The sequence below is a fragment of the Endocarpon pusillum genome (assembly GCF_000464535.1).
Source record: "Endocarpon pusillum Z07020 unplaced genomic scaffold C734253, whole genome shotgun sequence".
Taxonomy (NCBI): domain Eukaryota; kingdom Fungi; phylum Ascomycota; class Eurotiomycetes; order Verrucariales; family Verrucariaceae; genus Endocarpon; species Endocarpon pusillum.
The window spans coordinates 200,904-225,362 of NW_006913602.1; the positions used below are offsets into that span (position 1 = coordinate 200,904).

Sequence of the window (24,459 nt, forward strand, 5' to 3'; positions counted from 1 at the left end):
GATGGCGAGCAGGACAGGCTGAATTATTCTCATCTTTCATGTTTATGGTTTACCCAGTCACAAGAGTCAAGGCTTCAGCAGCGCCGCTTCATCCACCAGCTCTACCTATCATCATGAAACCGTCACTACGACATATTGACTAGATCCTTGGAAGCCTTGCGGAAGGGTACGGCGTGAGGATTTATGTATGAACTGTATCAGGAGATAAGGGAAAGGGAGACCACCTCAAAAGACGCCTTGAGATAATGTACTCAGTACAGGATTTGAGCTACTGCACCTCTCCCGCCAAGCTCGGTTGAGGGCATCCCATGGAATCAGCCTTCTCGCATCTTTCCAAGTCCAATTGGACTGCTAATTGGGAATATTGGCAGTCTCGATGTGCGTTCTCACTTTGATGCCTTCCATAGGTAACGGCTTCCTGTCCTTGTCAAGTCCCATGTTGCCGGGTTCCACCCCACGATACACCTCATTCACCACCCTAGGATCGCCTAACCCAGGGTGGAGGAGCTGTCTCCCCTGAAACGCTTCTCTAAAGCGTGGGGCCGGTGGCAAGGGTGGCAGTTCGGACTTGCCATCCAGCGAATATCCACAAGTCGTGCAATTCGAAAAGACAGGCAGCTTCTTATGCAAGGTGCCTTCAGAACTCCGTGAGCCCTGGGCGTTATCGCTACTGTTTCGGCTTCTGAACCATCGAAAGCCGATTCTAGAACCGGCCCGGGAACTTCGGAGTGTCTCCAACACAATTTTGTAACGTTGCTGGAGAGCCTGGGCCTTGAAGAGTGGCGCTATGACCGGGAAGCAGGCACAGACAAGTCCAATACCGGCTTCAATGGCTGTCCAATTGTAGGCTGCACTATAAACCCCTTAGGCGTGTTAGAGCCGCTTGCCGCTCTGGACAACAAACATACATGTGAAATCCGTGGTCAATCCTTTTATGTCCAAAGATGCTGCAAACCTGACAAGTCCAGCAGCGCAAGCACTGTCGGGGTTAGCATCCATCAATCACTAATGGACCAACTTACAAAGCACCAATCGTGAAGATAGCAATGAGTTCAATTTTTCGATGAAATTTAATCTGTAGCTTTCTTAACGCGACAAATGGAACAATCAGAAGTGCGAAATCAGCAACCGAATTGAAAGCGTTGGTGAATTGGACCACCTTAGGGGCGTCGGGACCACATTTGCCATCAATTCGACCTTGAATGGCCGCCGGTGTGGCACGAAGCCAGAAGAAACTAATCGGTTGGCTAAGAACATGAGCACACAAGGACCAGCCCAGCCTGCGAATACAAACTCACCAGTAAGTCAGTGCGACAATGAAGAGTGACAATGCCCAGCAGGTCACATACACTCCGATACTCCAGAAGGCGATCCTGAACCATTTCTTGTGCATGCCAAAGATGCGACGATAAAGCAAAAGAATGGACCATTTTACGAAGAAATGGACCCAGGTGTAGGCCATGGCGATGAAATAGCCAATCTGCAAGAGTCAGATTTGATACCGTGAACAAGATAGCTATGCCATTACCTTAACGACCACATATATCGTTGCAGGGTTGGCGGCAATTACGTGTTTACCAACACCATAGTTGGTAGCTAATCGACATTCAGCGACTGCGAGTGGCCCTGAAGACTGTAGACGTACAGAGAATGTTGAGCACGCAAAGGAGAATCACGAAAACCTATTTCCGGGTCAGACACAGGCTCACACGGACATGCAGGGGCACCTCCCTCACCAAGGCAGGAAGTGTGAAATAATCGTCAAGCCCCAGTGGTAATTTCCTCATGAATCTTGCGACAAAGCGAAAGGCCACGATGATAGTGGGGAAGACGATGAAGAAGATGCTACAAGCGATGAGGGAAGCGCTTCTGTTGTCATCGATAAGAGCTCTTTGATGAAATGTGTCCTGAAGGGATTTGTCTGCCATGCTGGGTAGCCGCAGACAGTCCTCGAGGCTGGTAAGAGATTGAGCGAAAGTTCCATGCGGAGCGAACCTGGGAAAGCTGACAATGTAGGATTACCAACCATCATCTCGACTAACTAGTCTGATCCATCGTCCCACAGCAAACTGCTCAAAAACTTGAAAATAGCAGCTTTGATCCACCTCTGGGGCCAGATTGGCCAGGAGTGGTGGATGCAGCCTCGTGGACATGCAACAGTTGGCCGAAATAAGTCCATACCTCTCGCATGTACCAGCTGGAATGATTATAGGATTGGGGAGACCCGGTGTGAGGGGCTAAAGTCATAGTCCGTGAAGACACCATCCAGAGTGACATTGAACAAGATCAACCTCAAAAGTACTATCCACCTTTCTGTCATAAAATGCGCCTATTATTCATTCGTCAAAATAGCCGCTAGCTTCTACTTAATTTGGCATTAAGTTTTTAAATAGACTTCTCATTCGTCAGCGTCTATTCCGAGTGCACTCGCGTCTGTAGTGGCCAAAGAAAAACATAGGCGCATTTTGTGACAGAAAGGTGGATAGTTTTCAAGCGTGCCTGGCTGTTATTTATTATTTAGTAGTTAGCTCCGCAGCGAAAGAAACGTCGTTTCGCAAAAAAGTCAACCTTCTCAACCTGGTAGACACCAAGCATTGGTATGGATATGAAGTCCCTCCTGCTATAAAGCAGCAGTTTGCGTTCTTCATCAAACAACCCCGGGCAGAAACGATGGATTACACGCATAGGGAATGCCTCAGCAATCGCCGAAGATCATAGCCTTAGAAAGATGAGATACACAGTGAGGTGATATCATGGGTATGCGTTCGGACGCATGCAGCGAGGCTGAGATACTAGGGACCCCCACATCATGTGATCATTAAAAAGGACGGCCGGGATTTCTGATAATGATTGTTTCACCAACAAGCTACGCTATGGAGCTCCGATACGTTTGTCACAGCTGTAGGATTTCTATGCCTAAGGCATCTATAGCTACTAGAATTTCTAAATTGCCCTGCCCAGAGCCGCCAGCTGACCAGCAAAAGCTATGCAATCAACGCCTTCTCTGCGTCACTTGAAAATAACTCGGTTCGAGCGAAGGCAGTCCGTTTGCACTGTCACCTATGCGACGTGTGCGCTGCATTTCCTCCTCCGTCATCGAAGTGATTGTTGGTCGCGCCGCTGACGACTCTTGCTCCTGGCTCGATGCTGGCTCGCCGAATCGAGCTTTGTAGTCGGCCCATAGGAGAGCCCCAGACGCGAACTGCTGCAGTTCCCTCACCAGAGTACTCCCGTTCGGTCTGATGTGGTCTTCCAGCATCACGGTGACCTCGTTGAGTACCCGTGATTCAAGGTGCGGAACGCCTGCACCCACCGATAACACAAAGCTCATATTCGCTATGTTGAAAATCAGATAAGTGAGGAGCTGCGTAGGGAGTTCGCATCCATCATCCGGTTCGAGCCCAGTCGCATGTATCCAAGCAGACCTTATTCGCTGCGCAATGGCCTTCAAGAGCTTGTAACAAACAATTCGGAAGCTGTAATAGTCGAAATGCAGGGCAGTTTGTTCATGCACAAGGTTCTCTTCAAGTACGACTAGGAGTTGGCGCATGGTCGCCTTTGGCTTTCTGCTGGTGCGTTTTAGCAGCTCGGCTCTATTGGCAAGCTTTCCGTAATCGTCTTGTTTGAACTGGGCTCGATCGACGCCATGCAGAGCAGCAGTTAATACTGTTTCCAAATTCTCCGTCGTTCTTTCAATGTCGGAAACCCGTGGTACCATGCCCTTAGCGAAGAATATGCTGGTGATTGGTAGGTCGTCTGGGTCCAGCATTCGAATGGTTTTTCGACGTCGTATGCTCGAGTCCGGCGCCGCACTCGAAAGGAAGTTCCGCATAGAATATCCCAGTGAAAGCTCAACTTTGCGCCAGCATTGCTCGAAAGTAGGTGGCCGACCTCCAAGGAAGACATGTTCCGGTGTTTGAGTGCCAATGACAAACTCCATGTCAGGCCAAGTAGCACACTGGCTCTGCAGCTGAGAGACATGATAAAGGTGGGCCATAGAGATTACATCGCTGCTGTTTCCGGTATAAGTCCCAATGCGCCGGAAACATGTGACGGTGAAGAACTCTCGGAGCCCTGCCCCAACAGGATGTAGCAGAAAGACAGTTTGGAGGCCTTGAACTTCAATCTCAAAGTACCTCTCCCGACAAGCTTCGAACGCTTCGCAATCCCGAGCCTCCACGGTGTTCTCTGCGCCGAGCGGCTTAAGATGATTGATATGCTGCTGAACTCGATCATGAAGCATTGCAAATGTCGATTTGAAGTCCTGCCAGCCTCTGGAAACGTCCTGTTTCAGAATGTGCTGGATATCCAAGAAGTTCTGGGTGGCAAAAACAAGCCAAGCAGGGATCATGTCTGTCTGCAACATTTCTGCCAACCCGGTTCTGAATTGGTCAACTCCGACATTATCAAACTGGTTTTTGAATGTTCCCATGCCGATGCCGAGCAACAACGCATCGAATGATTGGTGCTCCCGCCGGTCAGCATATACCGATTCTGGTGCCGGGTTTGGTGCAAAGAGCTGCCAGACTTTTACCATATGATCCTCTGCTTCAAGAACTGCTTGAAATCTGCATGGAACCCCATCCTCTTCAAGAAGGAAAATTCTGGCACTGTAGTTCAACAAATGCCAAGATGGCAACATGATCCACTCTGCTTCAGAAACCATGTCATCCACGTAGGGCTGTGTCTCATGCAAATTTGTGGTTGTTGCACGAAAATTCCGCCTTGCAACGAAAGGATGTCCTTGTCTTGTGCATGCTCGGCGAAACATTTGGTCGACAAAGATGTCATAATAATCACCTGATTGGGAGAAGGTTGTCTTGAAGTTCAGCTCTGATTTCCGAACAAAATCCAATGCAGCAGTGGTGATCAAAGAGGCCGTGATCAGCGTGACCTGCTTATCCTTATATTTCTGCCATGTTTCTTTCAGAAAACCGCGTACATCTTGCAAGTCTTGGAAGAAGCAGAAGCAACCCAATATGAACTCATCATCGGGAAGCTGCTGTTCAGGTGTGTAGATGGTCGTCGCTGGGGAAGCAGTTTTACCAGGCTTTGCAGGATTCGTGCGTTGTTGTGAAACGTTCTCGAGCTCTTCTTGATCATCCTCTAGTGTTTCCACCGTAAGACCTTCGAACTGGTTATGTAGTGTGAGCTGAGGTTCAACACCTTCTTCCCCTTCGTTGCCGTTGGTGGTATTATTCTTCCCGTGTCCCGAGCCAGTGCTTTGGCTGCATAGCGGTTTCAATATGTCTAGAACGGTATTCAGAATGTTGATGAAGTGCTCATGGGATGCGTTGCTGGCGAGTGAAGCAGTTGATTGCACTTTTGTGTTGAACCATGAAGCACAACGTCGTCTCAGATCTATAGCTCGTTCCAGCTTCATTAGGACCGATGAAGGTACATTCGGGGGAGGTTTTGAAGAGGCGATATGCTTGGCTAATGGAATGAAATCCTTCAGCAGCAAAGTCTTTGTCAAAGAGCTCTTATTTTGCGCTCTTTTTTCTGCATCTCTGGCCAGTTTCCTTGCTTTGCCCTTGAGGCGGGGATTTGCTTTATCGGATGAAAGCTCAGAAGGACGATTTGTCGTTTGATTAGCTGTAGACAGGCGGAATCCATATCTCTCGCCAGTACCGGCAAGCCATGTGGCAAAGGAGCGGGTCAGGTCTTTGTAGTGCCGGTAGCTATCGGCCAGCGGAGGCGGAAGGGAAGGTAAGTCGTTTTCTGCCATTATTGCTGTCAGTTTGCGAGGAGAAAAACCAAAAGCCCAAGCGGATAGCAGGAGTCCAATAAATGGACCAAGAAAACAAAACCACAGAATGACGAAGAAGCACTGGATATTGTCGAATGGACACAAGCAAAGAACAGGCAACATACAGCGGTCAGTCGCAACAATTCCCAATCGGTAATTTGAAAGGACCAGCAAAACACAGAGTCAGTCGCAGAACTTCCCAATCGCGTAATTTCAGAGCTCAAGCAAAACACAGCAGTCAGTATCAACATTTCCCAATCGCGTAATTTCAGGAACCATGCTAACGTGTTTTGAACACAATTGCTTGCGTACCTCTAGCTTGGTGCTCTTGACCTCCTGATCATAACCAACACTGCAGACAGAAATGTGAGGACTGCCGGTTTTGACATGGCCAAGTCCTGCGTGGACAATGCTGGCGATCAGATGGCAACCCATCCTTCGACCGAACGAATCGACTCATTATCGAACCACTACAGATGTTTGGAACATTTGCAATGATTGCAAGCTGTTCTCAACCTCAAATTTCCAGCTTCAAACCCCAAAAAGGTTTATAGAAACTGTCTTTCTACACTGAGAGGTGTGGTAATTGAATTTGGTCGTGCTATGGGGCGAAGAACTCCTTAAAAAGCTTCTAATAGTCTTAGCGTTGGTGAACTCAGGCAATTTCATTGTGAATGAGATTTGGTACTGTGCATTGTCAAGCTTTGAACCAGTGTCGAACCACAAGACACCAAATCCACCATGGCCTGATGAAGCTGATGGCTCGATAAGGTTTGACGAATGGTTTGGCTGTTTGCCGGACGATGTTACTGAAAGTGACGGACAACCCCTCTATGGGTTGCCTCAAGCCACGAACGACCACCGGCCTGGCCCAGCTAACTAGTCACGATAAAACAACTCCATGCAAATCAGGTCATGTCCCGCGTCTCTGCAATTCCAGATTTTCTTCCTGTCTTGATGACTTTTCTTGCTGCTTGATACTTATTGTTGCATACTGTCATTGTCGCAAATGTAGTTTGTTTGATAATTTTCTGCAATGCGCTCGTTATGCTTTCTGCTGGTGCTGCTGGCCGGGTTCTTCCAGCTCGTCTCTGCTCAAGGCTCCAACACTATTACCGTTCCTCCAGATGGCTTTAACGTCACTGCTGGTCAGCCAACCACCATCTCATGGACGAATCCATCGTTACGGTCTGGCAACGTCTTGCTGTGTTGCTTTGCAAACTGCTGACAGCTCTACTCCAGCACGGTTACCATACAGCTCGTTCCGGCATCGGGCAGTGGAGAGATTATAACACTTGTGTGTATGTATAGAGCCATTCACCCAACTAATCCTTTTGATATTTTACTGACAGAAACACCCGCTGAACAGCAATGCTCACAAATACGGGCAGCGCAACCTTTGAAATCCCCTCCGACATCCCTACCACGCAACAGTACCAATTCAAGATGCTAGACGACTCCAATTCAAGCAACGTCCACTTCTCACCTTCATTCAACATCGCGCCTCCACTTCCGGGATCATCCTCCAGAAGCACGGCAGCTGCCTCAACCGCAGCATCAACGGCCACTCCAACCTCCCGAAACTCCTCCGCATCACCTAGCAACAATTCCTTATCCACTGGTGTCATAGTCGGCATAGCTGTAGGCCTCGCGCTCGGGATCCTCTTGCTGGTCGGCATTGCGATCTTCTTCATCCGCCGCAGGCGCAAGCACAAAACTTGGATGCAAGGACAGCAGCAGCAGCAGCAGCAGCAGCCGCCTGCGACGAGCGAGCACGCTCCAGCATATGACATGAACAATCAATACGACCCGATGCACCCGCAGCCGCCCCCGATGGAGGTGGCGGGAAGTAGGAGCTGGCCGCGGGAGATGGAGGCCATGTCGAGGTTCCAGCAGAGAGAGGTTGTGGAATTACCTGTACCGGCCACGGGTGCCGATCTTACAACTGGTAAATATGGGATACATACCAGCCGGGACATACATGAAATGCCTTCAAACAGTATATGAGATTTTTGTTGTGCTGGATTTACTGCTAATTTACGGGTTATATATATAGTAATATTTGACCAAGTGCACATGAAGCGATGTTTGCGAATTAGAGATACATGTGCCTACAACTGGAACCATTTTTTTTTCTTTGTTACAGTCGTCGGATCTACCTTTGTCTACATGGTGGATGATCCCAATTGACCAAATGGGTACATCACAGCCTAAAACTGCAAAGCCGAGAAACTTCCCAAAGAGGCAACGCCTTCGCCCCTTCAAGTTCCTCTCTGCCTCCATCCATACACCCACGAACGAAGTCCCTCAGACACAATCCTCAAACACATTCCCACTAGCGCCTTCATGCGTAATCAACCCACCATACTGATTCCTCGAGTTGAAGATGACGCGATCCGGGCCCGGATCGCCACCGGTCCTCAAGATGGGGTATTCATAGTAGGGTCCCGAGATGGGAAAGTCAAAGCCCTCCCAGTTGTTGTAGATGTGCGGGTAGGAATTGATGTCGTCGCCGGAGGAGAAGAGGGAGTAGCCTCTGGATTGGGGAGGGTGAGGGTGAGGGTGAGGGTGAGGGTGAGGGTGAGGGTGAGGGTGAGGGTGAGGGTGAGGGTGAGGGTGAGGGTGAGGGTGAGGGTGAGGGTGAGGGTGAGGGTGAGGGTGAGGGTGAGGGTGAGGGTGAGGGTGAGGGTGAGGGTGAGGGTGAGGGTGAGGGTGAGGGTGAGGGTGGAGAGGAAGGTTAGGGGGAGGAGGATCTATGGGGCGTGTTTGTTAGGGGTGTGGCGCTGGTTTAGATTGGAATGTGTCTGCACTTACGGTGGAAAGTCGCATCTTGCTAGGAGAATGAGAAGAGGGAGCTAGACAGGATTGAAATGAGAGGAGCTGCAGGAAAGCCTGGGGATGGATGCTGGCTGAAGATGCAAGAAAAAGAGGATACTGCTTTTGAATTTATAGCATTGAACCATCGACCACTTGACTCGACCGAGGAGGAACAACTGCTAAGCGATCTCATATTTGCCTATCTTCGCTTCCAACACCTCTATCCCACCAGGTGTCGATGTTACCCTGAGCGGAAGAGCTATGGTAGTTGCAGATGCACAGCAGTCATCTTCTGCAGTGTTGATGTTCTTGGAATCCTCCAACGGTGCTATAGTCGATTCAAGCTATGTCAGACGGTTAGCCGGCGCCAATGAAAGCTTCAGAGTCATATGGCCATTTGGCGATGTTGGATGACAGGTGAAATGCTTTAAGAGAAGCTGCCTATCAATCTTTTCTATTGAGGCACATGGGCGGGACCTGTCGATCATGTCCCTTTCTGGGAGTGCTCCGACGGCGAGGTCCATAAACGAGTTGTAGAGACGTGATATTGCTGCGATCCAGTGATTCGTTTACTGTGTAGCCGCTGAAGGAACAAATCCGCCAACTTGCATGACTGTTGTAACGATGGAGAGCAGGCAAATCAGAACAAGGGATCAGGACACAAGCAAACTGGGATAGTAATGTAGTACTTGACTCGTAAGATGTCTGTCCGGGTTCCGGGCTGGAGTGCTGGAGTGCTCCGTTAAGACCGAGCTCTTCGGCCTTGGCGCTCTTGCAGCTGCGGTGGAAATTCAAGTACCGGAGTACCTAGATTCAGTTCCCCATCCTCTGGTCATCAGCTGGCAAACAATCTCATATCTCATATCTCATATCTCACATCTCGCAATGGCCAGCTTGATCATGTCGACTTCACCGCTCGTCTCTGCCAGAGCGAGCTATCGAGTGCAGAATCTGCCATCACAAGGGAGACTGCATACGCGTTACAGCCCTTGTCCTTCCCACAGGACTGCACTGGCGCTTTGCAAGTCATGGAATCCTCCAAGGTATGCCCCGGCTTCCATCCCTATAGTCTCGTCGAGTGCTGTTCTCCGCATCCCTCTACAGGACACTTCTTCAGGTTGTACCACAATTGCTTCGCGACCGCAGAGTCCTCCGAACTCCTTCCTGGCCCTGTGAAGAGGTGCCCTTTACGATGATCCGGTGACGGACCTCAGCATGCAGATAGCATTGGCAATAAATGACTCCTGCCCTGGTTATGGTGCTCGCAGCAAGAGATATGCAATGGTCTGACTGGACTCTCCTTCACCAAGAAGATTTCTTTAGAGCTCTAAGCAGAAGACGCGCGATCAGTGATCCATGAGAAGCTTGGAATGCAAAGCTTATGAAATACCACCATGTGAGTTCTCTGATAGGTGGTTTATCCAGCTGTCCAGCCCGACTCGTCTCGAATTAGAGTTTTCGACGTTTTTCCCAACGAGTGACCAAGATTTCTGTCTTCGCATCTACGTTATTCCGGCCCTGTCGCGTTGGGGAGCAATAGATCGAGAAAGCGACTCTTATCTTCTTTGCTCAACAATCATGCCACGTTCATGGTCGGTATGCGAGAACTCTTGGCTTAATGATTGCGATACCATAGAAATCTAAAATCCCAAGCATGAGAAAGTATGCTGGATAAAGGAGCAGCATCACCTAACCAGACGCGAAACGAGGCGCCACAACCCCTCAACGGTGAACGGCCAGCAATAAAGGATCTAATTCTGCAGCTGCTGACGCAAGTCCCAAGGCTTCCTTTCCCACGGTCTGATCGCACCTTGGCAATTCCATACGAAAATCCTTCCGCTCGCATTCTGCCAAAGTTCCACCACAGCCCACCCGGATATCCATATCGAACCAGTATCCTAACGTAGCCTATCGCTGCAGTCTTCCTATAGATGTTCGTCGAACATGGGCTCCACACCCAACAATTATCTGATCGGCCGATAGGGAATGAATGCTGCAAAGTCCGTCGTCCTGAATGAGCCCAATATCTAAGAATAACCCGAGGCCCCCAACTTTCTATCCCCCAAGACTTCTAGGAAAGCCTCCTTGCTCACGAACGGCGCAATAACCAACCGAAAGCCAAGATCTAAGGCCCCTGCCAAGTCTTACTATCATGGCCAACACGACCATTACCTGCGATTTATCGTCTGAACCCTGCATTGCATGGCTTTCACCTGTGGTGAGAAATTAGACTTTTGACCTGCGTCCGCGCGTCGTTTGCCTGCCAGGGCGGACCGGACGCCTGGAAGGAGTTTGCATGCCCAGCCGGGGTTCGAGTGTTGGTCCTGATTACGCAAGCTTCCTCGGAGCTTGGCATTATTGACGTACTAGATAAGAAGTACTGTACGGAGTAACTTATACCAGTTCAGATTATAAGGTAAATATGAAATATCTTGCCGTATGAGCTCTATATTTCTCAGGACTTGATGTAGTATCTCATTTTCCAGCTCTACTCAAAATGCAACGTCTTCTTTTCTCCGTGGTTCTTTCCGTCTTCTTTGCATCAGTCATCGCCTCCCCCCAGTATGAAAGTGGAGGGGATGGGGGAGGAGACTCTGGAGATCCAACTTCCTTTTCGAGCGATTCGCAATCCGGATCAGGTTCGAGCTCGGGAGGAACAGACAGCTCATCAATTCCTACCAGCGGAAACCAAGTCTTAATCGCCCACGCGGTCCTAGCAACAGTAGCATGGGCCTTCTTCTTCCCCATGGGCGCCATCATGCTGCGTCTCAACATCAAATCCCCGATCATGCTCAAGCTCCATATCTATTTCCAGATGTTCGCATACCTGATCTACGTCGCTGCCGCCGGCATGGGCATCTGGCTCACCATCTACATCTCGAGATATTACGACTCCTGGGCCGACCCGCATCCCATGATTGGCCTGGTTCTTCTCATCGTCGCCACCATCCAACCCCTCAGCGGCTGGATCCACCATCGCATATACCATAAACGCGCAGTAACCCTGGCCACGACCAACCGTGGACCACGACCTGGACGCACCATGTGGGGCCGCGCCCACCTCTGGCTGGGGAGGGGTCTCATCACTCTTGGAATCGTGAACGGTGGCCTGGGCATAAAGATGCTGGAGGACAGTCCCTTCCAAGCCAGGAGCGTCACCCGTAATGCCGCGATCGGATATGGCGTCGGCGCCGGAGTGATGTGGTGCATCTACGTCTTCATCACCGTCGTCTGGGAATGGACAAGGCCGGCACGGAAGAGGCAGCAGTTGAATGACAACTCCGAGTCCAGAAGGAGCGCCAAGTCGCAGTCGTCGAGTGAAGGCTCGTTGACGAACGAACCCAAATCCCCTGCTCGAGGTTGATGGTTCGTCTGTTCGCCCTGCCTCTGCCTGAGGAATCGCTAAGTAGAAATGGGACAATGACATTGGCGGCTTAGAGCGCGTCGCCGCCTTGGCGTAAAAGTGGTTTTCTTGCGGAATTGTGTCAAAAAGAGCTTGGGATATTGCCGTCTCGGGTGAGCTCGGTCGGTAACGGCGCGAATGGGATAGAAAAAAGAGAGCCAATTGCCTTCGAGTCGGCGTTGGATCGTTCGTTTCGTTCGTCAGGATATAAATCAAGTTTGGGGAATAGAATGTGTGCTTTGGCAACTGCCGCGCCTTTTGTATCATTTATCGTCTGACAGCACCCAAGATCTAGAGCAGTCGGACTGCCTTTTACGAGCATCCACTCGTTGAATCCCAAGACCGAAAATTTGGCACCTTCAAGTATCTCGTGACCGAAAGGCTGCTTTCTAATTCTCCTCGTAAACTCCCCGCTCAGTCCCCCCTTCACTTTACTCGGTAGTAGAGTCGCAACATCATCTCTTCAACTCCCTAAACCTCTTGGCCAATTCATCCACATCCGGTATCTTACCGCCCACCACCACGTTCTTGGCCTTCGTCGCCGCTGCTGCCGCTGGTGCTGATCCCGTCGTCGTCTCCTCTCCCCCCGGGATCTTGACCTTCGGACTCGGGTTATCCGACCGCGGAGCCGGAGGCGCCACGGAGATGGGACTCTTTGCACCCTGGGGCGCGAGGTCGCGGGGTGGAGTGGCGCGGGTGAGTTCTTCTCGCGAGAAGGCGGTGCCTGGACCTGCTCTGTGGGTGGATTTGGGCTTGATGGGTGTGGAGAGGGCGGCTGTGATTCTGTCTCCTCCTCCTCCTCCGCTGCTGCCGTCGTCATCATCCGCTCCTGGATTCCGACTCTGCGATGCTTCTTCTTCGTCGGCAACCTCGTTCGCGAGGATGCCCATTTCCGTTTCCCGCTCCCTCTCCTCTCCGCCTCATCACCGATCTCTTCTCCCGCCTCACGGCTCTTCGGCCACTCCACCCCATAAGTGCGCGCAATCTCCCTGAGATACGCCTCGACCAACTCCTCGCCCGGAGGCTGCACCCGCAGCTTCTCCACGACGCGCTTCGGCACGACCCCCCCACCCCCCTCGATATTCGCCTTGAGCGCAAACTCCTTCCCCAACCGCTCGACCAGCAACCCCCTCACGATGCCGAGCTCCCTCACCTCGCGCGGCAGCCTCGGCGCCGCATAGATGATCGCCGCCGCCGCCTCCTCAAGCCCCGTATCCGGGCCAATCGCGGAATCCGCGATGCTGGCGCTATTGTTGTCTTTCTGGTTCTTGTCGCGCGCGTCAAGCAGCGCCGCGCGCGCCAGCAGCAGCTCGGCGTACAGCTCGAGGATCTCCATCAGCTCGACGCAGATGTCGGTTTGGATGATGTTCTCGACGCGGATGCGTGCCGAGGCCTCGCGGTTTTGGGCTAGGAGGCCGGACAATGCTGGCGCTATTGTTGTCTTTCTGGTTCTTGTCGCGCGCGTCAAGCAGCGCCGCGCGCGCCAGCAGCAGCTCGGCGTACAGCTCGAGGATCTCCATCAGCTCGACGCAGATGTCGGTTTGGATGATGTTCTCGACGCGGATGCGTGCCGAGGCCTCGCGGTTTTGGGATAGGAGGACGGACATCTCGCGCCGAGACGAGATGGACACGGCGGTGTCTTTTTTTTGCGCCATGCGTAGACGTGGGATTAGGAGGCGGAGTGTTGATTTGAGTTTGAGCTGGGGAAGGGGGGTGAGGGGGTTAGTGGTGATGGCTGATTGTTCTGAGGGGGAGGGAAGGGGGAGGGACTCGTAGGGGGGTAGCGTTGAATGAGGAAAGGTCCTGGCTGGGGATGAGGGAGTGGGACTTACTGTTTGTGAGGATGTGGAGGGCATGGTTGCGGTTTTCAGCCAGTACACGATTGGTGGTCAAGTGGCGAGACAGGGCAGGATCTCAGGGCGGACTTCGTATAGTGTATTGTAGGGAGAACTTGCTCCCACGGAGAGACACCGTGCTGTGGGATCAGCGCACAGGAATGATTACGGTCTTTCGTGAGGCAGTGTAAGCTTTGCTAGCCTCGCCGTGTTGTTATCATTGAGGTTCATACTCCCTACTGCACTACTTTTTGTAACAAGGAGCGCTGGATGGTACCAAGTAATGCTATCCACCAAATGCAGCAGCCTGTGGACTTTGGGGCTGAACCCGGGATTTAGCCGTCTTGATACTCACCACTAACTTAGTGTGTGCTTGCACAGTACGCGAATCTCCCAAGGAACGTTGATCTCCATCATATCTAACAGGTTCAACTAGATATTATGTTCTGCTGTCTTCTCAATGGTATATCAGAACCCCTATATATCGTACATCGCATCGTAAAGTTCTCCAAGCTATAAATATACATCCTGCCAGCCCAAACCCCTATGGCTCTCCAGAAACCGCTAGAGGTTCGGATATCCGCATATTTGAGACCAGATTAACAGAGATATTTCCGATGCGCAAAATTAGATCCAGTCCGTCAATGTGCAGACACCAGCCGCTGTGAACGACAATTATGTAAACCCGCCCCGGGGGGAGATAGATCCATATAACAGAAAGAAGTTAGCTCGCGAAGGCAAATGTCATGAAGACAATCAGCGAGCTCATTAACAGGCTCGCGAATGAGAGTTGTACCGTCGATGCACCTCCAGTCCTTGCGGCAGCCACCGCTGAAGTTTGACTGGTCGAAGCCGTGACCTGTGCAGAGTTGGCCGCATACGTGGAAGTTGAGTTTTCGACAAATTCATGTGGCGAGTACATAGGTCTTGATGCAGTGCTAGATCTAGTGCTAGATCTTGACGCGTCCATAGAGTAAGTGCTGTAATCTATTGAAGAGGATATGTCGGACCAGCCAGAGCTCGATACTGAAGGAGAGTCGTAGGTGGAGCTTGGTGCATCGGCAGAGGAGCTTGGGGCGGCGGTTGGCTCAGGTGGCCCAGGCTCGGGTGAACCAAGCTCGGGCGGACCAAAATCTGGCTCAGGGCTATCTTGTCCCTTGCCATCGTCTCCGTTCCCAATGGGTCCGCTACCACCAGACTCGTCGAAGACGACAAAGCTGGCAGTGACACCTTTGGGTACGGTGACCACGCAAAAAGCACCACCACCAGCGCCGTCAGAAGAGCTGCCAATCATCTCGTTCACTTTGTTCTTGGCAGGGTCAATGGCGCAGGGGAGGCCATTGCACCCTTCGCCATCGCATTCAACCTTTACACCCCAATTTGGCATCTCATCCTTGAAAGGTGTTGCGTCTTCCAGATATATTGGATTCCAGCCAAGCTTGATAAAGGACCCCCCACTCTTGTCAACATTGGCTCCTGCTACATAGGGAGACCAATTGCCGACGGGGTTGTCTTTGGTGCCCCATACACAGGCTTCATCGCATCCAGTTCCAGGCGGGTTGATGTAGTAGCTGTTCATCCATTAGAAAGCGCAGATAAGGGCAGGTCGAGATGTATACTTACTGAGCTGCAGTGCCACACCAGTAGTCCGTCCCTGGGACAGCAAGTTCGGTCCACTCCTGCACATGTGTAGGAATGAGCATAGCCTCGTTCCCCGGCAGCACGGTTTGGCAAAATGAGACCGGGCCGCTGGCCTTGCTTATTGCACCGATCCCTGCCTTTGCGTCCTGACAATATGGCTTTTCAGGGAAAGGCTTTTGAATCTTTCCCTCCTTATCACAGTATAGCCCACCGTTCTGCAAAGCATTAATGCTGCAGGTCAGGACAGAGAACAATTACTGACCATTGATTTGGGGTACGAATAAGAAGTTGCCTCCGGGTCCCACTGCATCATAACCTGACCTGGCGGGCAAGCATATGGACAATAACTACCTGGCACGCATGGTTGATCAGGACTCATGGCCCATCCCGCGTTCTGTTCGTGTGGTGTAACCGCGACCAGCCCTGCGTCATTTGGGAATCGACATTGGTCGCCCTTTCCATCCCGCTTATTCGGTGACCTCAAGGCGATTCCGCTTTCGCCGGCCTCGGGCACTGACCTATGCTGCTCACGATGCGCATGATGTCTCTTGTACAAGGTGTCCAAGTGAACATGGTTGTGCTTCGCATGCGTGACAGAGGCTGAAAATAGGAGCAGAGCGCTAGCGCTTGCCGTGAGAGTTCTTGACCTCATGTATATTGTACTGGTGATGTCCTCTTAAGATGCACTTCGAATGATTGCGCGATTGGGCTAGAGCAAAATATAATAGAGATTCGATGGAGTATCGTCCTCCTCCACAAGTTCAATTGTCTTCGTGTGGAAGGTAATGTTGTAGCGCTGTCGCTACTTGCATTGCTTTTAAAGAAACACTATAACTTGGGACGATAACTTCGCAAAAGGAGTGACTATGGTGAGCTTTGTGGAAAGAGCATGTAAGGAGCAACAGTCAATCCAAGTTTATGAAGAGAAGAAACGGTTGAACAAGGCTCGCAAACCGCAAACAGCAACGGCGACGTGATCACTGATCAGATTGGCCATGGCATAGGAGCCGGCTGTTCTTGTTGGTGCAATCGACCCCAGTTCCATCATGCTAGAATCAGGGGCAAATGAAATTAAGCAACGCTGTCGAAGCTGGAGACCAATAATAAAGCTAGCTCATCGAGAAACTGGCGAGCTTGTTAATCCGGGGCTCAGCTGATTAGTTCGAGTTCGCGATTCGCCAGCAATCATTCTTTCGAACCGCGAGGCCTGTCGCCCGTTGCTGCTGCAATTTCACCTGACAGCTCGACTATTGATGCGCTAAAGGCTTAGCCCTGTGGCCATAAATTTGATCTTCACAGCAAGACGATGATCTCTTCTTAAGTTTCTGTCTCGGCCACATGGTTTTCGAAACCTAGAAGTCCTGTGGTCTTATGTCTCTAAGCTTGAATCTTGGGTGCATGATGCGATGAGGTAAAAGAAATGATTCTCATGTTGGGTAGGCAGCAGGGGTCGAGGTCCGTTTTCGTATGTTTGTAATGTACGCTTCGTCGGACGTAAATTAACCGATTCCTGACGGGATTCCTTACGGCTAGGAGGATAGCTCACAGCTAGGGTCGAATTGGGATAATTACTATTGAAATGCCTAGTAAAGCGTCCCTTGCAATCCCTTTCAACGAAACTGTGCACTTTCAAAGTTCAACATGCCCAAATATCCATATTTGGCGTATTTGGCCTGTTTTCGACGCGTTGTGGGTCCTTTGGGAGCGCCCTGGCCTCCCCTGCACCCTCTTCTGCGTTTCTGTTCGTTTGCGGAGCTTCTATGGCATTAATTGGCTGCAATTAAGGCACTGCTTCTGTTGTATTAATTTTCGCTATATTCAACATTGGAGTAGGATGCCAGCCTGTTCGCAGTTGCCAAGCTTGTTACTTCTTAATCTAGACTAGGGCCTTCCTTATAAGGACTAGGATGTGCGAAATCGGGACTAGCGCATGTCCCTGTACTATGTATGGTAAGTTATCCAAAATTTGACAGCTAAAATCGTGTATTACAAAGGAATGATTATTCCCAACGGTAATCTCGATCCTTGGTCGGCAGAAGAAAACAGGATTGAGGGTTCTTAGAGATCAGGTTTAGTTATGGTTCACCAACTGCGCTTACCTTGGCGACGCTCCCTCCTCACCCTCGCGCTCACCTACTCTTCCCCCTCACCTTCGGGTGGCCGGATGAGCCTCTGCTGGTGCGTCGTGCCTACAGTCTTCCCAAAATGCCGAAATTCTGACTCGTGGACAGGTGTCATTTCTACCCATCCTGGTACTAATGATAATAAACTAGTACTACAATTGAAAGAATCAATGTTCAGCAAGCTAATCCTTCGTACTACGTAAATACTCCGTATACTAAGGCTGATGGTGCTACAAATAAGCTCATGTCCAGATCTCCCTCCACAGACATCCTCTACAATACATTTCGTAACGCGGGATACTTCTGTACTAATTTAATTCATGCCATTCGTCGATAGTCAACAAAGAAGATAAACGCAATCCACACTAAGATCCCAGTAGTCTCAATACCTCACTTACGCTGATCTACACATCTTTGGTCAAAGCTATGTCATCCACACGTCGTCCATGGTGGTCAAGCTGCCTTCCTTGGCGGACAGGTCGACGATAGCCATGTTGGCTATTTTCAAAGTCTTGAAATTTCTCGAAAGGCAGAGCTACCGCATGTACTTCTCGTACACATCAAAGAGAGCCTAAGGCAGGATCGTCAACGACAGGAGCTCGAGTTTGAGGTACGGAAAGTTTCAGACGAATCTCTCAACCTCAAAGAGTCTAAATGCGCCTCGCCAGCTACTTGAAGACTCTGAAGGACAGTGTCCTGCGCCAATATCAAGAAAATTGGATCCAACAACGTCAGGGCTTAGGAGATCGTCACACAGGGAAAAGAACACGCATAGGACCTGTGTCGGAGCGACCTCGTTGAGAGAATTTGTCTCCTCTTTCCTAAGTTTGTACACCTGGCGCAGAGGTTGGCGTCTGATGAAAGGCTGACGGCAGAGACCAAATGGCTCGCCATGGATGAGCTTTATACTCTTTATATTGAGACTCTTTAGTACTCCACTATCCCGGCTGTTGGCCCGTTGGCGGGCCCGTCCGCTAGAATGTTTTCGATTGACGCTCGAACGGTGAGACCTCCCGCATAAAACTGGTTGCCACGCTGCTTACTGACTTTTCTGGACTGTCAAAAGATGACCGCAACCAGCACATTCAAGCATGCGTGCGTGCGTCAAAAATCCGCAAGCAAAAGGCATTCTTTGTGAAGTTGATGTCCATTACTGCCATCTGTGCTTCAACGAGGTCGTTAGGCAAGAGGTGTTGGATAGTCACTGCTGGACACACCTTCGAAAGCTGCCTTTGAAGAAATGCGGAACAATCACCTATTGCCACACCCTGATACGTCCAGGATATCGCCCTTTCTACCTAGGAAACATCTCTGAGACGGCTGGGCAACGGTTCGAGTCATGGTGCTATGACCATTTCCTCTAGGCGCACGTCGATTCATACTTGGTGGGACGGCGTTGGCCTCTTATATGTCCTCACTCTCAGTGTAACAGTCACCGGTCCGATGGCAAGGAGATGCAATTTCACTTTATCGACGAGCATGGCCACAGTCGCACAAGGCCCAAGCAACATGATTCTTCAGCTCCTAGCTAACCCGGTCTTTCAAACCGAACTCTCTCGAGAATAAGAGGCTGAACTGTCCTGGATGCTGCCTGGATGCTTCCTGAAGATCTCTCATCCTTTAACTCAGCGAAGAAGAGGCGGCATAATTCAACAGCCAAATCCCTATCGGTGCTCATCCGCAAAGTTCAATGGGCGTGATATACGGCTCCGGGTGGTCTTGGGACCGATTTTCTTAGCCTAGGAATTCAAGATTACGGCCCTGGATCCTAGTGGCATGGGGCAGACTCAGGACCTCTACATGGTCCTGTGACTTAGAGAGTCTCCAACCGCTGCTTTGCAGACCCACGGTTCTCCCTCGACAGTTCATCAGTCCCAAAACCACAATATTGTGATGTTGTCCTAGGACATTCTTCCCAGTGGCTCGGAGGCTCCCCTTGACCCTGTTCTCCCGAGACAAGATTGTGGTCCTGGGAACACAGTACAGGGTACGATAGTCCTACGCCTGAAAGATGGTCCTGGGATCCCACTGTCACAGGACACTTGTATTTCACATCACCCTTCAAAGCTCATGGTTACAGTCGCTCCTGAAACCGCCTTACCCATGAGGATACATTGCAAGTTCCTCATATCCACACGTCAATTAATAAGCGCATTTCATTATCATATTCATATTATGGTATAGCTGTTTATTGATATCTTTTCGCAATTACTTATTACTTCAGTACGTCTTTACAAATTTATTAAAGATAAAAGCGTCTTTCCTTGTTTGCTAGATTCTATGTAGTATCATGCTTATCAAGTGGGAAATTTTCAACTCCAGTCAAGAGGTGTTCATCTTCTTCAATAGTAATGCCCTTTGTCTCTGAGATCGCAAGGTGTCTGGATGTGTTGGACCGAGAACCTTGATATCACCTTCAACTGCACGGTCGTATAGTTCAAGGGCCTTGTGTTGGTCATGCTTTGCATCGAATAACCTAGCAAGACAAAGTACGCTGTTCAACGTATAAGGATGATCTACCCCTAGCACCTTCTCACATCCTGCTAGTACTCGTTGACCCATTGATTCCGCCTCATCGTACTTCCCTTGATCCTGCAGTACTAATGCCAGATTGCTCATACTGGCTAACGTGTCAGGATGGTCCACTCCAAACAGCTTCTCAAATTCTGCTAATACTCGTTGATTCATTAATTCCGCCTCATCGTACTTCCCTTGATCCTGCAGTACTGATGCCAGATTGCTCATACTGGTTAACGTGTCAGGATGGTCCACCCCTAGCACCTTCTCACGTCTTGCTAATGCTCGTTGATTCATTAATTCCGCCTCATCGTACTTCCCTTGAGACTGCAGTACTGATGCCAGATTGCTCATACTGGTTAACGTGTCAGGATGGTCCACCCCTAGCACCTTCTCACGTCTTGCTAATGCTCGTTGATTCATTGATTCCGCCTCATCGTACTTCCCTTGAGCCTTCAGTACTAATGCTAGATTATTCATACTTTTCAAAGTCCGAACATCATTGAGCCCTAGCACCGCTTCTCGAACTTTAACGCTTGCTTGTGCCATCCTCTCTGATACCCCGTACCACCCACTGACTTCAGCATACCACGCTCCCTTGTACTGAATTGTTGCCCACACAAGAAGGTGCTCCTGGCTCGTCAGTTGATATCCAGCCATGGCTTCTACATGTGGGAATAGTTCCTGACACGTGGGCCAGTTCGCATAATCTCCCGTCGGAAACGCTTTACCCAAAACATCAACATATCTTTCCTGCCACGCCACCAGCTCGTCATGAATTTCAAGCCATTTTCTTGTCGAAAACTGCACTAGTCGGTGCATATCAAATCGGTTGTCACTTACGCTGATGCCAATCAGGTGGTACGCCCTTAGTATCATAATGTCGTCTTCAAAATCGCTCTCAGCGTCCTGCTCATCGAGATATCGGTCTCGAAGGAGGTCATCAGGAATGCGTTCGCGATCGAAGAGACTCATTAGCGCTAGCAGCCGCGCTGCCGAGTCGCGGGTTTGCCGGAGATGCTCGAATGAGATATGCCACGTCGTGATGATCGAGTTTGACGCCTGACCGTCTCGCCGTGGATCGCGAATGTCCTTCTGTAGGAGTTTAGCCTGGTCGTCGTCGCTTCTCTTCAATGTCTCGAGGTACGTAGAAACAGTGATGCGTGGGGCACGTTGATTGACGTATGCCGCCGCCTGAGTAATGGCCAACGGCATGTAATCTAACTGTTTGACGAGGTCAATTGAGTCATTTTGAGCTATACCTTCTTCATGCCTCTTGAGCTTCTTCTTAAGAAGGGCCACGGCTGTCTCTTCGTCCATTGGTATCACATCGAGAATGTCTTCTGGATACTCGGTCAGCCCTTCTGCGACCTCCCGGCTGCGGGATGTAATGACAATTGATCCATTAGCCGATGATGGGAGATAGTCTGACAATGAATGGCCCACCGATGACGAAGTTGTCGCTTGTGGTAATTGTTCACGGATCCCGCCATCCCACGGCTTGAACATAACGTCGCGGCTGTCCGCATTGTCCACCACCATCGTCCACCGCCCGTTATTTTCGTCTGACAGCCATCCATACACCATACCTAAAATGTCCGCTTTCGGTTCGTTCCATCCGGCCAGCTGTGCCCGCTCCGCAATCTTTTTGTAGCTCTCCTCAAATCGGGCTGCACTGCTCGCATGCACCCAGAATATCCAGGTCTTCGGATCGGCTTCTTGGACTCGATAGGCATACTCGATCGCGAGCTGTGACTTTCTGGCCTGCTTTCAGCTGTCGCATGTAAACATCGCCTCACAAGCCCTTACCCGACTCCTCCGAGTCCCACCAGTCCAATGCGCGCCGCCGGTTTGGAGACTTGTTCCCACACGTCATTCAGGATATTTCGCTCGACGAAATCGCGATCGCGGCGAAAAGGGATAATTGCCGAGGGAGTAGGGAGAGGTCGTGGAAGCGATGAGGCTGCTAAGTACGAGTAGGGTCAGTCCTTAAGATGGTATCAATCTTCAGGAGTGCTTCTTACCGCTTCCAGCTGCATAAAAATTGTTTGTTTGTTGACCAGAGAAGGAGCCTTGTTGAAGACCATGGTTCGTCCTACCCGCGAATGTGGTGTTGAAGGTTTCTGCCGCATGATGGGTGGAAGTTGCCATACTGTAGAGGTAGGTTTGTCTGTATCTTCTCAAATTGTTGAAGTCGCACGCAGCATTACGTCGGGCTCTGATTGTACGGAACCTATCACGACATTCTCGAAGTGTAACGTGGTCCAGATGGAGAAGAGGATGTGCGGGCGATGGCAGATCGACGCGCGTTACACCTAGGCGCCCGAGTCTACTGTATTCATAGATTCAATCAGAGTGAGATCTTTGGTTTTCAGCTGAGATGCGGAAGTTAAAGAACATCATGTCGTTTTATGATTGGTCGAGGCTGAGCACAGCCTAAAATAGAAGCCTTAGCTGATAAGTACTCTTCCAAACCCCGCGAACTCACACATGTATGTTCGCATTCTTTTACTTTTCTTTCCCTTGAGAATATCTAAAGCTCGTCAATCTTATCCTCAAACCTCAGCATTCGAAGTATATACATTACAGTTGAGACAACAAGGAGATGGTCGAGGCCGTTGGACTAGCATTCCCGATATTGGGCCCCTTCAACGATGCCATTCAGTGTTTCGAGTACGTCCAAGTTGCTCGAAATTTTGAACAAGATTTTCAGACTGCCACCTTCTCTCGATGGGTTCAATCGGTAGGACTGGATCGAGTAGAAGAGGTTATGCGCGTTTTACCACTTGAGAATTGTTGGAATAATTAGCTCCCCTGGTTCTGGCCGGTTCATTGTCGTTTTATCTGGAATATCTGAATATTTGAGCGGCTAATCATGATTGATAGAAGAATTGCAATTTATAGAGAATCAGAAATCATGTTTGCCGTGGTGTCAGGGCCAGTGAGTTCAGCCGCTATATGATTTCACAGGTGATGTTACCTAGATGGAGATCCAGTTCTTCCTGCTTGGCAGAGGTCTGAATTGACAGCTTGATCATTTATGAATGAGTGGGAAATGACCACTACAGACATATTGAGCTCCGTGATTCACGCTCCTTCATCTTGCATTGGCAGCTGAGCCCATGGCTCAAAGACAGAGTCGATAACATTATCCGAAGTTTCTCTCCATCCCCAAGCGACACAATAATGTCGGGCCAGCAATCGCCATTCCTCAACCTCGTCCATCCATTCCAGCCCTTCCACTCTCCCCTTCTCAGCCTCTTCTATCCATGTTTGCCATATAAAGTCGATATCTGCAGCCTCTGCGCCCCCAGTCTCTTTGCCTGCCATGCTTCCCAATCCATGCTTCCCTAGCCTTTCCTTCTGTGCCGCCAACGAATCATGTGCATGGAGCGTTTGCAGATGGATGCCTCTTGCGGTCAAGTTTGAGACCATGGTTCGCCCAAATGCGTCATGCGGACGTATTGGCTCATAGATGACTACGGCAACGGGTATCGCTGGGTGGAATGCCGAGGTGAAGTATGAGAGCACTGAATCCGCATCTTCAGGAGGGAGGTAAATCAGACAGCACTCCGACAGCAACAATGTGGGAACGTCGAGAGAGATGCCAAGTCCAGATAAGTTGATTTGGTCTTGATTGCGTTTTGGATTTGTCAGAGTCCGTAAATCTAGAGGATGAAGATGATAGTGGCAAGAGTCGGCTTGCAATTGAAACGAGTCATTCTGAGCACCGTCGTTCGATAGCGACGTGCTGCTTGAGGGTAAGTCCATGTTACATAGTCCTTTCAAGCTATGCGCAAATGATGGAGTCTGCATTTGATGAATTTTGGCAGCCGTATTCGTAGGAAAATCAAACTCATGGTAGCTGAGACAAATATCCGGGTACTTGGTCTTCAGTCGAAAGAAGCGGCTGTCACTACCAGCACCAAGCGAGATGATCTGTCTGGCGCATTTCCGGGTTGACCGTAGAAACTCATCGACGAGGCGATCAATGGCGACGGTACGAACGTATGTACCTAAAAATTCATCTCTCAGCATCCTCGCCACGGTATTCTGGTATGCTAACCTCTATTCATCAGCGGAAGCCTTCTGTCGACATTGCCACCGTGAGTAAGCAATTTGGCAAATGGATCGTCAAGGTAGCCAGCTTCGACAGCACTCAACCTGCTGGTCGCTGCATCGGTGTCCGTACTCTGGACTATTGCATCTTTTCTCGTTTGGTTGGTCTCATTATTGCTTTCTGCTACCCCAGATGCAACCCCTCTACCTCTACCGCCTCTGCGGCCGACACCTCTACGGAGAGTGTGAAGATTGGGGATTTGCGGAGCGGACATGGTGGGGTGGAGCGGAGATGTGTAGGGACAAGCAATCTGA

At 50.3% G+C, this 24,459-nt stretch overlaps 9 protein-coding genes across 9 annotated transcripts; 2 read left to right on the forward strand and 7 right to left on the reverse strand.

Moving 5' to 3' along the window:
• Positions 1-351: 351 nt before the first annotated feature.
• On the reverse strand, positions 352-1,928 carry EPUS_00066 (uncharacterized protein; the record flags this gene model as incomplete). The annotated part of the gene is made up of 7 exons (XM_007789096.1): positions 352-863; positions 909-979; positions 1,023-1,247; positions 1,299-1,480; positions 1,529-1,596; positions 1,646-1,682; positions 1,737-1,928. The coding sequence occupies 7 exons, from the start codon at positions 1,926-1,928 to the stop codon at positions 352-354; spliced, it is 1,287 nt and encodes a 428-aa protein (XP_007787286.1).
• A 1,064-nt stretch (positions 1,929-2,992) lies between these two features.
• On the reverse strand, positions 2,993-5,728 carry EPUS_00067 (uncharacterized protein; the record flags this gene model as incomplete). The annotated part of the gene is made up of 1 exon (XM_007789097.1): positions 2,993-5,728. One exon carries the CDS (start codon positions 5,726-5,728, stop codon positions 2,993-2,995), a length of 2,736 nt encoding a protein of 911 aa, XP_007787287.1.
• Positions 5,729-6,785: 1,057 nt separating this feature from the next.
• Positions 6,786-7,756, forward strand: EPUS_00068 (uncharacterized protein; the record flags this gene model as incomplete). The annotated part of the gene is made up of 3 exons (XM_007789098.1): positions 6,786-6,931; positions 6,992-7,050; positions 7,119-7,756. 3 exons carry the CDS (start codon positions 6,786-6,788, stop codon positions 7,754-7,756), a joined length of 843 nt encoding a protein of 280 aa, XP_007787288.1.
• Positions 7,757-8,169: 413 nt separating this feature from the next.
• Positions 8,170-8,578, reverse strand: EPUS_00069 (uncharacterized protein; the record flags this gene model as incomplete). The annotated part of the gene is made up of 2 exons (XM_007789099.1): positions 8,170-8,502; positions 8,564-8,578. 2 exons carry the CDS (start codon positions 8,576-8,578, stop codon positions 8,170-8,172), a joined length of 348 nt encoding a protein of 115 aa, XP_007787289.1.
• Positions 8,579-11,063: 2,485 nt separating this feature from the next.
• Positions 11,064-11,930, forward strand: EPUS_00070 (uncharacterized protein; the record flags this gene model as incomplete). The annotated part of the gene is made up of 1 exon (XM_007789100.1): positions 11,064-11,930. The coding sequence occupies one exon, from the start codon at positions 11,064-11,066 to the stop codon at positions 11,928-11,930; it is 867 nt and encodes a 288-aa protein (XP_007787290.1).
• A 494-nt stretch (positions 11,931-12,424) lies between these two features.
• On the reverse strand, positions 12,425-13,825 carry EPUS_00071 (uncharacterized protein; the record flags this gene model as incomplete). The annotated part of the gene is made up of 4 exons (XM_007789101.1): positions 12,425-12,882; positions 12,918-13,414; positions 13,473-13,738; positions 13,802-13,825. The coding sequence occupies 4 exons, from the start codon at positions 13,823-13,825 to the stop codon at positions 12,425-12,427; spliced, it is 1,245 nt and encodes a 414-aa protein (XP_007787291.1).
• A 703-nt stretch (positions 13,826-14,528) lies between these two features.
• EPUS_00072 (uncharacterized protein) lies at positions 14,529-16,097 on the reverse strand (the record flags this gene model as incomplete). Its single annotated transcript, XM_007789102.1, has 3 exons — positions 14,529-15,375; positions 15,428-15,660; positions 15,708-16,097. 3 exons carry the CDS (start codon positions 16,095-16,097, stop codon positions 14,529-14,531), a joined length of 1,470 nt encoding a protein of 489 aa, XP_007787292.1.
• Positions 16,098-19,890: 3,793 nt separating this feature from the next.
• EPUS_00073 (uncharacterized protein) lies at positions 19,891-22,236 on the reverse strand (the record flags this gene model as incomplete). The annotated part of the gene is made up of 3 exons (XM_007789103.1): positions 19,891-21,844; positions 21,895-22,051; positions 22,110-22,236. 3 exons carry the CDS (start codon positions 22,234-22,236, stop codon positions 19,891-19,893), a joined length of 2,238 nt encoding a protein of 745 aa, XP_007787293.1.
• Positions 22,237-23,172: 936 nt separating this feature from the next.
• EPUS_00074 (uncharacterized protein) lies at positions 23,173-24,419 on the reverse strand (the record flags this gene model as incomplete). Its single annotated transcript, XM_007789104.1, has 2 exons — positions 23,173-24,101; positions 24,152-24,419. 2 exons carry the CDS (start codon positions 24,417-24,419, stop codon positions 23,173-23,175), a joined length of 1,197 nt encoding a protein of 398 aa, XP_007787294.1.
• Positions 24,420-24,459: the final 40 nt, after the last annotated feature.